The 18,454-nt window shown below is 36.3% G+C and overlaps 1 protein-coding gene across 1 annotated transcript in view; it reads right to left on the bottom strand.

Moving 5' to 3' along the window:
• Positions 1 to 1,026: 1,026 nt before the first annotated feature.
• The window catches only part of LOC113656445 (metabotropic glutamate receptor 7), a 207,154-nt gene continuing 189,726 nt past the window's right edge, over positions 1,027 to 18,454 (bottom strand). Inside the window, exons 9-10 of the mRNA XM_027167722.2 lie at positions 12,620 to 12,866; positions 1,027 to 1,342 (exon numbers count right to left, since the gene is read on the bottom strand). Coding sequence (XP_027023523.1) covers positions 1,293 to 1,342; positions 12,620 to 12,866 — 297 coding nt within the window. The 3' untranslated portion in view covers positions 1,027 to 1,292. The remainder of the gene's footprint in view (positions 1,343 to 12,619; positions 12,867 to 18,454) is intronic.

Below are 18,454 nucleotides of genomic sequence, written 5' to 3'. Positions count from 1 at the left end.
ATGCTTTTTATTTAATTGTCTTTTTCTTTTTTTTTCTTTTTTTTTTCTTTTTTTTTAAATATATATTCATACTCATCTTTTTTTTCCCCCACAATTTCTCCATATGTTGCTGGGCAGTTAGAAATTCCCAAACAAATTAAAGCCATATTCTGCCTTGAGTGGATGGAATCTGTGAAAAATATAATAATAATAATAATAATAATAATAATAATAATAATAATAATAATAATAATAATAATAATAATAAAGGAATCTTAAAAAGAAAAATCAAAATGGATGCAAAACTAACGGTTTTCTCGATAACCAAAATTTTCTTTTCGGCCAACATAAATTGCCTTCTTGTGGTGAAATATTTAGTTTACTTCAACATCAAACATATCAGGCATGCATTGACATGACAACTGCTACGTGAACACCTTTTAAATCCTGGAACACTGCCAGTCTGCCAGTGAATTTGGATATCGTAAGATCCGATGCAAAATGTATCCTCTTAAAGTCACTGGGAAACACAGTCGATGGTCTACAAACCCTCACAACGTACCATATATCGAATGTGAAGCAAACAAGTAGAGATAAACAAAGGGTTCAAAGACCTCACACACAATAAATGGGGAAAAATCTCAAAGAGAAGAATATGGCTTTAATATAATGTGCATTCAAGAGGCAAGGAAAAACAAGAGAAAAAGTTGCGAAACAAAAAATGTCCAACATCAAATGGAAGAGGAATGCTAAAGGACTACACAACCTCGCACGGTGGAAGTTTGCAAAAGCTGCAGATTGGAAGTCCATTGTAAAGCCCTAGGCTTTGCCATCCTTCACCGTGCTCTCACAGAGACATCCTCAAGTGTGCTTATTACACAAATTATAACAACAGAAAGGTTGTTCGGGTTGTTTAGGGCCAGAGCTCGGAGCTGCCTTGTACAGTACAGATCAGCGCAGAGCTGAAATTTGTGCCATTATTTCTTACATCATTCTCTGTCCGTTCAATAGGACTCCTCTGGCAGGGAAAAAAATAAATAAATTTCATTTTTATGGGGGAGAAATCAGCATCCTGATTATGGTTCTGGTTCTCCATCTTTATCTCTTGCTCCCATCCCACAAAATGTAAAAATCGTCCATTTTCCTGTGGTATGAGTGCAGTACGGTGGAGCTCAGATGTGAGCACGTGGTACGCCAAAGAAACACAAAAATTCTTCCTCCCACCAAACAGGGGTCTATCTTTTTTTTTTTGCCAAACAATGGCAAAAGACCATGTCTTCTCGCTGATTGCATCCCTCAGCTGATGGAGGTCCTTAGATCACAAGGTCGTTGTAGCTCACGTATTTTTTCTTTGCAGCCGGACCTGGCAAGGTAGACAGATAAAAAAAAAATAAGTGAGTTTTCTCCTAAGACTTTTTTGACTAGTTTATTTATTTCCCTTTAGAACTTTTACAACCTGTTCCATGTTTATATTTCTAGTACAATAGTCTAATAGAGTCATGGTTAGAATGAGGAACAGGCCTAGGGGCAGACATTAATAACAATTGATTATTATTATTATTATTATTATTATTATTATTATTATTATTATTATTATTATTATTATTGTGAGAAAGAGTTTATCTGTACTACCACTACCTTCATAAGGATTTCATAAGAAATTAATTAGCACTGAATGTCTGATTTGTATAATTAGAATGCATGAGAAATCTACGATTTTATGTTTGTATTAGCAAGATTACATGACGCAATATTAGTAACACTTTATGCCACAATCCCACAAACACATAAAAGCACGTACTCATTAATACACCAATGTCATGTTTGCATAATCAGTAATTCTTCATAACATGTTAAAATGTGACAGTATATGACATAAAGAACATCCTTAAAGCACTTTAAAGTCATCTGTCATCTAGTCACGTCTAAGTCATCTACAGTATATATCACCTTATGTTATCACAGTTGTCTGTCATAACATCTGTCAGTTAAAGCATATTCTAACTAGAATACACTAGACAGTGTGGCACCAGCTGTCATGCCGTCATGTCGTCAACCGTTGAAACAGCACTCGTGACACTGTTGCACTACTGAACAATAGAACATAACCTGTCAGGGTAAGTCAGTGTAGCGTGCTCTGACAGACACTCACCAGGGACCTTATTAGGAACACCTGTACAACTGTCTATTCATGCAATTATCCATCAGTCTTTTTCATGGCAGCACAAAATTTTGCAGATAAAACGCAAGAGCTTCAGAAAATGTGTTCTCAAAATCCTTAACCGTGGCATGCTTGTTGGAGCAGATGGAGATTTAACTATATTGGTATTCGGTATAACTGGGATTTTCATACACACCGGTCTATACAGAATGGTGCAAAAAACAAACACACATCTAGATGAATGGTGGTTTTGTGGTCGATGGAAAGAAAAAAACAGTTACTAATAACAAATGACTACCCTTTATTACTGTGCTGAGCAGAAAAGCATGTCAAAATGCACAACAGATCAATCCTAAAGCCAGAACAGCAGCAGACAACATTGAGTATCACTCCTATTAGCTAAAAAGGTGTCATCTGGTCTATTGGGACCTGAATTTTGTGTATCTACCTTCATCCACAACAGGGTATACTGTACTGTATAATAAGACATAAAAGATCTTGTAATATGTTAGAAATATTGACATAAACTGTTCATATGGTCAGATGTTAATCTAGGTAGTTGTTTAGACATTAGTTTTTTTCTCTCCTTTGCTTTTAGCAGAGAAGGGGGACTCGAATCATATGACTTGACTCGAGTCAGACTTAAGTCGCAAATTTGAGACTTGAGACTTGCTTGACAAATATTAAAAAAGACTCGACTTGACATTCATGACTTGAGACTTGACTCGGACTTGAGTTAAATGATTCAGAGAAGGGGGACTCGACTTGATTCGAGTTAGACTTAAGTCGCAAATTTGAGACTTGAGACTTGCTTGACAAATATTAAAAAAGACTCGACTTGACATTCATGACTTGAGACTTGACTCGGACTTGAGTTAAATGATTCAGAGAAGGGGGACTCGACTTGATTCGAGTTAGACTTAAGTCGCAAATTTGAGACTTGAGACTTGCTTGACAAATATTAAAAAAAGACTCGACTTTGACTTGAGATTCATGACTTGAGACTTGACTCAGGCTTGAGTTAAATGATTCAGAGAAGGGGGACTCGACTTGACTCGAGTTAGACTTAAGTCGCAAATTTGAGACTTGAGACTTGCTTGACAAATATAAAAAAAGACTCGACTTGACTTTGACTTGACATCCATGACTTGAGACTTGACTTGGACTTGAGTTAAATGATTCAGAGAAGGGGGACTCGACTTGACTCGAGTCAGACTTAAGTCGCAAATTTGAGAATTGACACTTGCTTGACAAATATTAAAAAAAGACTCGACTTGACTTTGACTTGACATTCATGACTTGAGACTTACTTGTGACTCCCAGCTCTGGCTTTTAGCTATTAATAATTATTAATAATAACTTGACCTTCACTATTATACAGTTTTTGTCCGAAGCTAAAACAAAGAACTCGCCAACATAATGTATTTCCGTATTGCAAAACCGAATCTAAATAACATTTTAGAAAATAAAGGCGACTCAATTATATGTGCATTTATATTACACATTAAGTAAAGAAAGGTCTTTTACCAAACCAGACCTTTTTTGAATTCAAGTTTAATGTGTATTCAAAGTCATCTCATAATAACACTTAATCCCAATACGATCACATTTATTTTCCCGTAACACTTTTTTTTTATCTCTTTTTAAAGTCAAAGTGACTCCAAACCTTTCAAATTAAAGGTCAAGCCCTGACGAGATCATAGTGACCTTTAAGTTTCAATTTTTCATCGTACATTCGAAAATTAATGTCACCTTCCTAAAAACAGGCACCTGAAAGTTGTGCCCTTGATGAAGGCTACGGTTAATAAGGCATTGTCGCTATGAAATACATAAAACATGACAATTCATTAAAGATTCGGACGAGGTAAGGACAATTTAAGCTAGTCCTTTTTTCCTGTGTGGGAGAGTGTTGGTGTGTGTGTGTGTGTGTGTGTGTGTGTGTGTGTGTGTGTGTGTGTGTGTGTGTGTGTGTGTGTGTGTGAATAATATTTTAGACAGTGAACCAAACTTCCAGGAGTGTATTAAAGTCTTCAGGATGAAAATAATATATTGCTACTTTACTTCTTATGGCACTCCAGCCCTGGTTAAGCCCATAAACTTGCCAATTTTTAGCTGATCTCTTTTTAGTACAATGTCTTAATGTCTATCTCACAGTACTCACTGGCAGGGTCTGGTAAATAAATAAATAAATAAATAAATAAATAAATAAATAAATAAATAAATAAATAAATAAAAGGAATAGTGGAAAAGAAAGAGTGACCCTTGTTTAAGATCTCATTTTGCCGGACAGCAGTGGTGCCCGACACACACCACAGCAGCAATCACAGCATTACTGAACCTAATGAATGTTCAGGACGGGGGGAGAAAGCCATTATCTCTTTCTTGACCTAAAGCAGGACATCCGTAAAGCATGATGCACTATAAATTTCTTAATGCCTCCCATCTCTTTCCTTCCTTCCGTCCCCATAAGTGAGATAGGAAAGCACTGGTTGGCTACAGGCAGCTGTGGCGAGACGAGGATCGTTGCACTGGTTAAAGTCTTAATCAGTTCTTGAGAATGATAGAGAATTCTACTTGAATAGAAAAATAAATCTATCCTGAATACATTTCCTACGACTGCTTGACTGGGTGCTGGAATGTAACCCTCACTTTACTTCTACTTACTAATATTTTTGCTCTTTGTACAAATAGTTCTATTTTTATTGTAACAATTTTTGTTTTGTTTTGTTCTTTTCTATATATTTTTTACTCTGAATCGTAAAACATTTCACTCCTTTCTGTTCTGTGTATGGTTGTGTATGTTATAATAGAATTTTAATTTGAAATTTTAAAATACATTTTTTTTAAACTTGATGGTTTATATCCTAATCCTGTAAAACAAAACCATAATGTACATGTTGTAATGTACATAGGGATGTGGTAGCATAGTGGTTAAGGTGTTGGACCACCAATCGGAAGGTTGTGAGTTCGATTCATTTGTCCACCAAGCTGCCACTGCTGGGCCCCTGAGCAAGGATCTTAACTCAATTGCTCAGTTGAATTAAAATTAGATAAAATGTAAGTCACTCTGGATAAGGGCATCTGCTAAATGTTCATTCATTCATTCATTTTCTACCGCTTATCCGAACTATTCAGGTCACGGGGAGCCTGTGCCTATCTCAGGCGTCATCGGGCATCGAGGCAGGATACACCCTGGACGGAGTGCCAACCCATCGCAGGGCACACACACACACTCTCATTCACTCACACAATCACACACTATGAACAATTTTCCAGAGATGCCAATCAACCTACCATGCATGTCTTTGGACCAGGGGGAGGAAACCGGAGTACCCGGAGGAAACCCCCGAGGCACGGGGAGTACATGCAAACTCCACACACACAAGGCGGGAATCGAACCCCCAACCCTGGAGGTGTGAGGCAAAAATGCTAACCACTAAGCCACCGTGCCCCCCCTCTGCTAAATGTTGGAACATGGAATTCTTTTTGAGAAAGTTCAACTAAAACCCAATATAATAATTTCCTGTATAAGTAATGAGAACAATAACTTAGAAGTTATAGCTTCTTAGAAACTGGGTTTCTTTTTAAGAAAACGCTTAAACTTCCTGGAATTTAACCCTCACTTTACTTCCACTTAAAGATGAGCAGTGCTTTAGTATTCCTTCGATCTCTCACAACAATGTTTTATCAGCAGAATTACTCATTTTTCCCCTGTGTACAAATAATTTGATTTTTAATGTAACTGTTTTTGTTATACTTTTATTACATAAAAATAAATTTAAAAAATACTAGTCATTTTGTAGTTTCAATCACAAGTCATTCACCCATTCTGTTCTGTGTATGGTTGTGTTTTTGACAATAAAATTTGAATATTATATTTGACAATTTTAATTTGTAATTTTATTTATTTATTTATTTATTTATTTATTTATTTATTTATTTTAACTGGATGGTTTAAATCCCAATCCTATAAAATGAAACCGTACTGTACACATTGAAACACATTCCTTCTGAAAGAGTAAAAGTCTAATCCTAATATAAAAATGTCCTGTATACAGAGAAGTACTAAGAACAATAACGTTTTCTTAAAAAAAAAAAAAAAAATGCTTAAACTTGTTACTCACTTTAGGCCCGTCAGCCCTGTCGGCGTCTGTAATGAAACTCGCATAGTAAATGGCCTTAAATTTGCATGTGCCAGCAGGATTGATGAGAATGATCGGAATAATTATACTTTGTACTGACGGCGTCATTACTTTGCTTTTTACATTACTTTGCTCTTTATCATTCCGGATTCCGGCCCATTCACTTCAGTGTCAAAGCATTCTAGTGTTCAGAATATTTGCATACATGCATATCCATATGAAAATAATTTAGACATTGAAGGCTGAGTTGACGTGAGAAACTAGAGGGAGGGGTACAGATGGGCAACATCTTGTACAGGTAATTTATGGTGCTAATGGTATTGTGAGAGCCGAGCTTTGGGGATACAGAGCTATTAAGGAATGCTACGTTACATGGCCAAAAGTTTTTGGATACCTAGAAGGTCAAGACTTTTTTGTACGAATACCACCCAAGAAGGCATCTGACTGACATGTAAAGCAACCAATCACAGTTTGTTTTGATCAGTGTCATGTTTAGGAGAATGTAAAATGGATGAAAATGAAAAAAAAAAAAAAACACCGCCGTGGTCATTTAAAAAAGTCCTTCAGATTAATGAGTCCATACCGTGAACTTCACATCATTTGGAAAATCCAGCCTTTGACTGATCCTCATAATAGCTCCCTGTCACATGACAGCTTCATTCCTCCACATGGGAAGTGTAGAGTGTCTTTGTTTCAAGGTGGATTGTTAAAAAACAATACAGACATTTCCTGAAAAAAACCTGTAGGATCCAGCCAATCAGATAATGACTTCGATTCTCCTGAAGTGTTTCCAATTTTCTGCCATATGCCTCAGCCACCGGTTTGTGGGCGTGATGGCTGAGGCTGAGACCAGTGGACACCTGGCCATTGTATTCATATGCCACAAAGTTGGAAGCGCACAATTTCCTTTCAGGGAAGACTACTCTTGAAATGGATATTAAAAATATTTAGCCATGTAGTATATTATAAGGGATACGTCAATACCATGTATAAGTAAATGTGGGGTTTTTTTTTGTTTGTTTTTTTATTATCAACACTAATAAGTATTTCATATTCATTCAATTAATGATGTCATGGATCATATTTATCTTTTATTTGTGCCTAGTAGCTTTTACCTGGGATTTAAGCAGGGTTTAGAATGACAATAACCCAGGGAGAGGCACAGTGTAGTATTTTATATTATAATTACCCAGTGCATGTTTATTTATTCATTTGTATTTATTTGTTTTTTTGTTTGTTTTTTTTGTTTGTTTGTTTGAGAGCTACGTTATTTACGTACCTCGTTTTGTGTCGTGTTGCAAAAGTTTACTTGTTGTTTCATTTCAGTTCATTCTTACTTTCGAGGCTTCATCGTTGTCTTGGCTTCAGCATTTTTAATCGATCGATATTAGCCGATCGTCAAGAACAACACACCTTTGGTAACGGCTATTATTTAAACTCACCTAACACTGACATCACAGCATTTACATCACCAGTGGTTGTTGCCATGTCTTGATATAAGATGCGTGTATTGTATTACAATACTGTAGTTCCTCCCAGTGATATCTTTACAATGCACAATTTACCACCGACTTTGATTTACTAGTTATTATTAATCCTCAAATATCTTTGTCCGTATTCCGTATAACTCTCTTTTTGTTTTGATTTATCGGTTTGTTACCATTGGATACAACTTCTTAACTACCTGCCGGAATGTAACCCTCAGCTTACTTTCTCACTCACCAGCACTTAAAAGTCAGAATTATTAATATTTTTCCCTATTTTTTTTTTGTTATATATATATGTTTGTTAGGTAAGTAATATTTGGCTGCACACTCTTACATATAGTTCTATAATGTTATTGAATGAAGCTTTGTGTACATGTGTGAAGAGATGAGAGATGAGTTGTACTACTGTAGTTATCAGTATCCATACATCCCTAATTAAATTAAACACGAACGACGCGTCCATTTTTAGGTCCCAGAAATATGATCCTAATGTGTAGGTCATTAGAATTTTCATGTTAGTATTCGCAGACACAACCTTTCACATACACAATCCAATTCCCAAGATGGCAGCTAGCTTGGGATTTGCCTTGACCTGCCTATGGTCAGAGGTCCCCAAGGATGTAATTGTCCTCATTTCCACTGGAAAAACAGACCCCAAGGTGTGTTTTTCCTTCACAACAAGATTTCATGTATGTGTATATCTTCATTGTTGAATGGAAAACAACCTTTTCATCATCAAGATCCAATTTAAAATAATAATAATAATAATAATAATAATAATAATAATAATAATAATAATAATAATAATAAATGACCATAAAAATGTATATATTATCCTAAAGATATATTGTAATGCATCAGCCAGAAAACCAACAGTAAATTCCCAGTCCTCTACAGAGAATGTAAAATTTGATTAATTTTTTATTTTTTTCTCTACTGGTCATAGACATCAGAAAGATTGTCATCAGGCCTTAGGGTGAAACTTCTTGAAGGCATGATGAATGACTGGGAAAGTCCTATTAGCACTTCCTTCATGTTCTTTCCTCCAGCTTTTAAAAATGGAGCAAGGTCAAAGTGAAAAAAGAAAAAAGTATAAAAAAAAAAGAAAAAAAAAGAAGAAGATTCATTTGGCTTACCTTATAAATTATGTGAATTAGGCTGTTTTTTTTTTTTTTTTTTGGGGGGGTTGGTGAGCTATGTAACGGAAGCCAGAGGAAAGCAGGACAAGTGATTGTTAATGACCTAACTAACTGCCATTTTAAAATTGCGTTTTAATTTCAGGCAAGGCTTGTAATGAAGGCTTCATTACCTCCAATCTACTGTTGTAGATGGATTTTATGTAACAGTGGAATCAAATTCTGTGGGTTAAACAAGACATTTTTCTGGATATGGTCAAATCGAGAAAACAACAGATACTCACTGGGTCTCAAAAGCTATCATGCCTAAGGTCTAGGATTCAAATACAGTAACAAAGCCATTTTTCTTCATAATATTAGACTGAGAAAATCACAGGGCTCCGTCTTCAAAAGTATTTATGTTTACATTGTCTAGGTTTTAAATCAGGATGAATATGGAAATGTACCTAATAAAGATTAAAAGCTTGCCAGAAACTGGTTAGCAATCTCTAATGCTAACTAGTAGCTGTTAACTGTCAGTCATGAGCAGTGCTGACATGCTTTGATGCAGTTCAAACTCATGCTTAGCATTTTTGTATGTAGGCATACATACACACACAGTCTCACGGTTACAATGCTAGAAAACTTTGGTTTCTGTTCTTTTCTATTCTATTATAACATTTAAAGACTTCGGCAGGAAGGGATTAGCGTTGGGTCTGTGGTGAACTCGGAAATTGCGCTGACCCATTAGTTCCTCAGGAGCTCTTGGCTGCTTACTTCCACTCAATTGTTGTAGAAATTACATTATTTACATTGACAATATTTACTATAGACTCTCACCTAAATGAGGATTAGTGACGTGACATACAACTAAGTACGGTGACCCATACTCAGAATTTGTTCTCTGCATTTAACCCATCCAAAGTACACACACACACACACACACACACACACACACACTGTGAACACACACCCGGAGCAGTGGACAGCCATTTGTGCTGCGGCACCCGGGGAGCAGTTGGCGGGGGTTCGGTGCCTTGCTCAAGGGCACCTCAGTTGTGTTATTGCTGGCCCGAGTCTCAAACCCGCAACCTTAGGGTTAGGAGTCAAACTTTCTAACCATTAGGCCACGACTTCCCTTCTGAGTCTGGTTCCTCTCAAGGTTTCTTCCTCATTTCACCTCACCACCATCACCTCACTCTTGTTCATTTGGGAAAATGGTTAGAGATATATAATAACTTCATTTGAAACTTTATACTTTATTCTGTTCCTATACGTCTGTAAAGCTGGTTTGAGACAAGGTGAATTGTTAAAAGCGCTATTCAAATAAATCGGATCGAAAACTTTAATTATTCCATTAACGCATTATATTCACATTCGTAACACATTACAATGCATTCATAAAAAATGGTGCTTTATACACAACTTTATGCATATTAAATGTTATAAAGTGTTAATGTGTTAGATGTGGTGTATTAAACATGTTAAAACAATTAGAGCAAAGAAACTGAGTCTCTTTCTAAAGTGGGACTATTAATAAACTGCACTATAGACAACTTTATTATTCAGTTTATTTATGTCATTTTGTGCTCAGTTCAATAATGTGTAGTGTAACGATATTACAAAATGTCTCGCTTTACTTAGAGTTCCCAAATACAGCTTATTATAAATAATATAAAAAGCCTCTCAATAATTTATACTCACTGACATGTATACTGTATTAAATCTGCTACTTTCTGTTCCCTGATACTCGTGAGTCATTGTCCATAACGTGTGCTGTGTCTGTCGTTGTGTGTTGTTGTGTTTATGCTTTGTTTCCATGTTTTAAGTAACCTTCTTTTTGCCTGTTATGTCATGTAGTCTGTTTAAACTAAGTCATCTTCTGTTATGTTTTTGTCTAATGGTTCCACGGTTCGTCTTTATCTGTCAAATCTATGCCATGTCATCGTCGATGGGACTTTAAGTGACGTGACTTAGTCGTGGTTTTGCCGGCCCGAGACTCGAACCCACAACCTTAGGGTTAGGAGTCAAAGTCTCTAACCATAATATGTGCATTTTTTAATTAACATTTGATATTACAATTTTCAGTTATTACTTGTTCTTAGTCTCTGTGTGAGATTAAATGATGAAGATCATATCGAAAAACCTTTTGCTTGCATCGTTACATTTAAGGTATTTATCAGATGCCCTTATCCAGATTTACATTTATCTCATTCACACAATTTAGCAGTTGAGGGTTAAGGACCTTGCGCAGGGGCCCTGCAGTAGCAGCTTGTTGGCCCTGGGATTTGATCGACAGTCCAACCGCTATGCAGCTACTCTGCAGAGTTCTGGGATTGTCCAAATTATTTCGGACACTGCGAAAGTGTCAGACTTTGTTGGTTCAGTATCGGTGTATACAGTATGTCAGTATAAAGCTAACAATCTCAGTTCACAAGCAGAAGAAGAATTCTGTGCAATTTTTATCCGAACAAAGATCAGACAAATAATCTTAGCGTGAACCCAGATACAATCCTTGCTTTCAGGACGAAACAATGAGAAGCCTTTTTTTCAGAAGCTGCAATTGTGTCCAACACAATAAATAAGTGCAACGCAATTACACTTGATTATAAACAGTTATAGAAAGGAAATTATTCATAATCACACTATAAGGTGACACTCAGATGAAGTTCCCTTCTGAGTCTGGTTCCTCTCAAGGTTTCTTACACATATCAACTCAGGAAGCTTTTTTCCCCAGCATTGTCTTCTGTGGCTTGATCATTAGGGATAAGTATAAATTGCTTAATGAGGATTATTATATTCTTGTAAAGCTGCTATAGAAATATAGTTGAATTGAATTGAACTGAATCACTGGTGCTTGTTCTTCACTGTCCGCTTGGAATCCCGCAGCCCAGTCATATCCATCATTACTTTTTTACTTGATATGATCATGCAAACAGAATAGAATAGAAACTCTCATTTCCAAAAAGACTCAAAAAGACTCAAATAGCAGTGATAATGATGATTGTGTCCTATCTTCAGAAAATTTCTTATTTTTCTTCTTGTCTGTCTGTGTGTCTGTGTGTGTGTGTGTGTGTGTGTGTGTGTGTGTGTGTGTGTGTGTGTGTGTGTGTGTGTGTGTGTTATCTCTTTCACAAATAGAGATAACGGCAAGCATTCATCACTCGGCCTCGGTTGTATTGATTCCTAAAAATGTACACTTGTGATTAAAAAAAGAGAGAATCATTTGGAGCCATTTCTGATATTACCCTGATACAGACAGGGTTGAATTTAGTAACCTTCAAGTATATATGAGTCAAACCTGTAGACATACAGTAATGCAACTGCTGAAAAACTAAAAATGAGTCTTTTTTATATTAAATAAGCAGGACAGGGGGTCTAGCAAAAGGATTTGATTTGCTTTTATTTTATTTTGTGTTTAATTGAACAGCTGGAGAACAATGGCATGCACCGATAACAACGAGCACAATTGCTTATGGAACATGTTTTTTAATCATTTCATTCATTTTACCAACACCTACATAACTCTCAGAAGATCATCTGCTCACAACCATACCAAATATCGTGACTTACACTCGACTGACTGCGATTACTCATACCTATCCTCCCACTGTGACTTGGTAAAAATAACAAAGGCTTAACTTCCCATCATTATCAAGCGTGCGTCATCGAAGGTGAATAAATGGCAGAGCTGCGGCGGAGGTGTGGACGTTTTATACACGACGTGCTACTTACTGTTGGGGTCGACGTTTTCGCATAGTTCTGTCTTGGCCTCGCCGTTTGGCCGGTCGCTGGGTTTGTGCGAGAGGCGCGATGACATGGTTGCTGCTGTCACTACCGCTTTGAAGCTGCGTTTGCGTTTCTGGACGTTTAGTTCCGGATGGAAGATGATCACGTAGACCTTGGGCATGTAGAGCATACCTAGAGCCACTGAAGCGCTCAAGTTCATGGAGATAGTCAGCGTGGTGGTCTGGATGTACAGCTGAGGAGGAAGAAAATCAGATTATTAAGGATTCATGCATTTTATAGTAGAATTTTCTGGTATAGAATCCAGCTTTGTTGTTGCTGAGGTTGTTGTTTCACAAAAACTAAAATGGAGAAATGAACTAAGATTTTTTTCTTCTCTTGTTTCCAGGTAGATGTCTACAGAGGTGTCTATTTTGAGACTTTATGAGCAGAAAATCAGCAGAAAATCAACAGAAACTATTAAAAGATTTGCAGTGGGTGAGAGAGGTTTTTTAGTAAAGCATCATTGATTACAACCTTTACTTTCAAGAACATTGGTCACAAATACATTATTCATTATTAAACACAAACCAGATACACACTATTGATAATTTCCTTAAAACATTCCTACATTATTTCCAAACAAAGTCTAACAAGTCACTAAATGTTGGACTTTTTTTGTTTCATCTGGGCGAGCTGTAGGATATGACGTTTGTAGACACCAATGCAGGAAAACAAAAGACCACATTCATTAACATCCTGATGTATTTGCAGCATTCATCCATTCACTCATCCTTTGTAACTGCCTGGTCAGGGTGGTTTAAATGAGGCAGTAAATAAGGAAGGAAATTGAACAAATGTGTGGGGAAATGCTAGGGGCAGGTGCACAAAAAAATAGCACATGCAGCTCATAAAAACAAACAGAAATAAAAACAAAGAAACATATATATTTATAGGAATCAAACAGAAAAAAACTCCTTTATTTTTACATGTAATTATACTATTCAATTATTTGTCTGATTTCATATTCTAGCATGCCATAAAAAAAATAAAAACATTTACTTTCTTCCTTAAAGTGTTCCATTATCCAGCTATGAAGGCTAGTTCTCATCAAGGTTTTATTTTTTTTTTTTAGAAATGTATCTTAGCCTTTTCTTAATTAGGCTTAAGCAGATATTCTGAAACACTCGATAAAACCGTGGTAATCAAGTCTATTCTCCTGAGCTACTTGTACAACATGCTGAATGATCAAGGTTAGCTTAAGTAGAAGCCATTTTGTTGCTCTTAGCAATGCAGTGACATAAACCATATCATCCAACAACCGACAACCCTACATACCACATCTCGTTTCAAGTGTTTAATCACTATTTAACAGCTAGGTTGCTAACTAGTCATGCAACAGTGATGCTTTGTGTCGCTTCCTATTATCTTGCCGATTGAACTACAATAACAGGTTGCATTTTGTGAGTAACTCATCAGATACTTATTCTTTGTCTAATTAAATAATAATAATAATACTTTGTCTAATTAAAGGAAAATACTGTGAATGCATGTGAGTACATGAAGACGTTTCATTTATCGATGTGTAAATTAAAGTAATGTGATCATTTGGGCCTATCTTAATTATTGCATATTGCAATTATATTGTAGAGTTACAGTCTGTAAGAATCGCAGTTGAGTTTTAGGATGCTGATTGGTGGATTGGTGACTATAAATTTAAGGTGACTGGTGAACTGGCTTTACACCATCCTGAGTGTATTCATACCTTGGCATAGTGTTCACAGGATAGAGTGGGATTCATTCACCATGACCCTAGTCTCGTGTAGCCAGACATGTAGACTGATGGAAGAAGATCTAGATCTAGTGTCTTCTAGACACTAGATCTAGAAGATCTAGTGCAAAGAAATGAGTCTAGACCGTGAACTTCACATCAGATGAAAGATCCAGCATTTAACTGATCCTCATAAGTAATTAATGTCATAGTTGTAAACACAGTGATTTCCTTCTTCCAAATCTCTTAAAAAATTCGACACACGTCCAATCGATTGTATGACAACTTCAAAACTCCTGACGTGTTTCCGATTTTGTGTCACATGAAATTAAGGCATAGAAGCCTTTATTATTGCCTCAGATACATTACAGAACAGTGGAATTATTTTTCTTCACATATCCCAACTAAGGAGGTTGAAGTCAAAGCACAAGAGAAGCTATGATATAGTGCCTTTGGAGCAGGGAGGGTTAAGGGCCTTGCTCAATTGCCCAGAGTGGTAGATTGGCAGTGCTGGGGCTTGAACCACCACCAGTGCCCCTGATATATCAGACATTCAGCCCACGGTTCATGAGTGTGACAGCTGAGGCTGAGAATACCGTGACCCTAAACATGATAAAGTGTTTACTAAAGATGAACGAATACATGAAGTGGATATTAATCACCATTAAACATATCCAAAGTTATTGTCAGTCGTTGATAAAATGACAACTCCAATGCTAAAAGCATGCTTTGACAAGCAACTGCAAGCTAGATAACATGTTTGTTCAAGAATCCTTTAACTGAGTGTTGTCAATGTCAAAAAGCAATGTGTCTGCTAGGATTGAAGATAAAGCCTGGTCTTGTAATCAAAGTGGAACAAAATACTACATTTTTGAAAAGCTCATGGTTACATTTTTAAACAGAAAGATAAGGAAGCAGTTATTCCAAACATACTGTACAGCTTAGATCTGAGGGTGTGGAATCTTGCTCTAAAGCCTAGCAATGGTTCTACAGTATGAAAATCTTATGAGTTAGCAACAATCCTCTCCCAACTTGGCATGTGTGGAGAGTGTTGAAGTATGAGGGTGCTGTTCCAGACATGCTACACACAGTGAATCATGCCTTTGTGGTTATAGAAAATATAAGCAGTCTTGAAATGCAGCTCGACCAATTAATTTAGTGGAGCAGAACTAACTGCGTTATAAAGGTTATGAAGTTCCACAATTTCCATTTTATTGCTGCTTTATTCCTCCTTTGCTGAGGTTCTATTTCTATTTGGGGTTTGGTTCTTAGAGCTTCTATTAATTAATGCAAACATGCAATCTCACTTTCCTGTTATGTTAGTTTGAATAAGACGTGTGCGTTGGTGGAAAGACACACTAATAATTAATCAGACAAATGCCGGCATTCACGAGTGTAAGCGAACGCACAAAGTGGCACATAGTAAAAGGAAACATGAGTAGACTGAAGTTGTACATGGTTTGATAACAATATAAGATGTCAGACCTGCCAGCATTGAATTAGATGGGGATTTTTGGTATAATATACAGTAGATAGACTATATTTGCTAGAATATACCACAACGCTCGTTCATGCTGTTGTTCAGTGATCTGATGAATACAGTCTGCCAGTGTATAACAATATATAAACCCAAGCAGACCAAGATTTTTATTATTTGAATGTAAGCCAATGATCCCTTGGCCTTCTGATAACAATTTATACTGTACAATGCCTTGCATAAGTATTTGCCACCTTCCCCTTTTCCACATTTTATAGTGTTTCAACATTTTTTTTTTTCGATAATTAAATTATTAAAAAAAAGGAAAATGTAGTTAAGTTACAAATTTTGGGACTTTTTTATGGAAACTGGTTGCACCAGGACTAATTACATGGCTTTCAAGGAAACATAGGGGTGAATATTCACGCAGTAACATCGATTAAAATGTTTGATTTGTAACTAATTTCACATACTATATTGTCTTTCTGCTTAATATTTAATATTACTTAACTATTTAAGCCTATTTCTAGATATTCGTAGTCATTTTAGGCTTGAGATTGTTCTAATTACGCATCATCACTTTATTTAGCTTTTATTTTGCTTTATTTGTTAAGATGCAATTTTACAATTGATTAGGACAGTTTTAAGCTTGAGGTTATTAAATAGGAACACAGTTAATACTCTATACCTCAAATGCAGAAATAAATGTCTAACTTTTTACTTTTAACACTGCAAAGTGCATGTGTTGAAGGTTAAAGTACAAGGTAGCGAATATTGTACAAGGAAACCCTTGAGGAAATTTTGAAGAGCCTGTTTTTTCCTATAAGAGTGTGCAGTATGACCAATGTCAGGGTAAAGCTTATTTAACATTCTCTGTCAAACTAGCCTTGCAAAATTGATCATTTTGATAGTTTGACATGGCTAGATTTCTTTTGCAATAAACATAACATTGGTGTTCAAAACTAGGTTTCCCTTTATCAATTTTTTTTTGATGTGATGTGGTTCAATATCTAAAAAACAAACATCTGAGACACCTGAGTTAGATGGATTCGTGGCCTGAACTTTTTTAGAGCGATAGCCTTCTATTCCTCTAGCGATAGTCTTCCTCTTCCTCTCAACCAACCACTTTGACTTTGAAACACGATATCAGCCTCTAAAATGTTTTGACAAGCAACACGTATGGAACCCAAACTGACTCTGCTATAGGCAGGAGCACGCACACAAACACAAGCCCAAGGCCGAGTCCTGCACCTTTGGAAAGAAAATAGGCTTAAAACACTTAGTGAAAAGGAGGAAGAGCGTGGAATATGGGGGTATAAAACCGTGCGTTATCTTCAGTCACTCTGGATTAAAGTGACAGCGTGTCACTGCTTAGAGAGTATTTCTTAAACAGACGAAGTCAGAGAGATATATGCATGAAACTAACAAAAGAAACTTGCTTGCAATAGTTCTTGATATCATTTCTTTTCATTTTTCTTTTCATTTCTTTCAGATATTTTCACTCCAATGATCTGACTATTGAGATGTAAATTAGAACAGTACTAACTCTATACATGCTGACAAGTCTGGGCCTTACCGTGGCCATGATTTCCACTATAAAACTTTATAAGAAAGCCCAAATGCAATTTAAACAAATTCTTTGGTTGGGTCTTCATTAGCGATAATTTGAAGACTTCAGCAGGAAGGAATAAGTGTTAAGTCTGTAACGAACTGTAATGAAGTCTGGAATGAAATGACCCTGACCTATTAGTTAATCAGGAGCTCTTGGTTGCTTAATTCCACTCAATTACAAACTGTTGTAGAAACGACATTATTTACATTTACATTATTTCCTGTCCTGTGTCACCCAAATGAGGATGAGGTTCCCTTCTGTGTTTGGTTTGACTTTCTTCTGAATAAGAAATTTGCTGATATGAGCTGGGAAAGAAGAGCCAGACTCATCTGGGTGACAAATAAAACAAAAAAAAGTAATTTATAGTCAAGAAATGTAATTGTGTAAGCAGGAGATTTTGAGCAACTTAGGCATAAGCATTTATTAACCCTAACCCCTAACATCTAACCCTAACCCTAACATTTTACACTAAGCTTACCCTTTTCTACTACATATTTTTTAGAGTGTACTCTGTTTATTTATTCTTAATTTGTTCTCTTTTAGCTTCTTAATTTAAATTCCTATCAGAGTTTTATCTTCAAATGCCCTTGTTACCGTCTGATAGTCTGATACCAAACTAAAATGCGTTGCATTGTGTTTATTAGTTCTGTCTGCTGTCTGACAGTCTGTTTGTTGATCGCTTGACCTGTGTCTGTTTACTGATCTGAGATTGCCTGACGGTTTGGGATCTGTCCGCTATTTCGCATCAAATGCCACGTAACCGGCACCTGCATCCTCATTAGCGTTTCTCTTCTGACAGGTTTATAATATGCTATTAATCTATAGCAGCAGCTCATGAGCTGGGATGTTCACAACATATAAACCCAAGAATGGCTCAAATAAAAGCATGTTGGTTAAGAAAGAAAAACATTGTTAATATGGTGAAGATTTCTGTGAGGAGACAGTTATTAAACATTTATGTGATTGGAAGGGAGTCTCCAGTGT

This window comes from Tachysurus fulvidraco, chromosome 2, assembly GCF_022655615.1.
Source record: "Tachysurus fulvidraco isolate hzauxx_2018 chromosome 2, HZAU_PFXX_2.0, whole genome shotgun sequence".
Classification (NCBI taxonomy): domain Eukaryota; kingdom Metazoa; phylum Chordata; class Actinopteri; order Siluriformes; family Bagridae; genus Tachysurus; species Tachysurus fulvidraco.
Note: the sequence above shows the minus strand (reverse complement) of the source record. Positions and strands in the feature narration are given on the sequence as shown.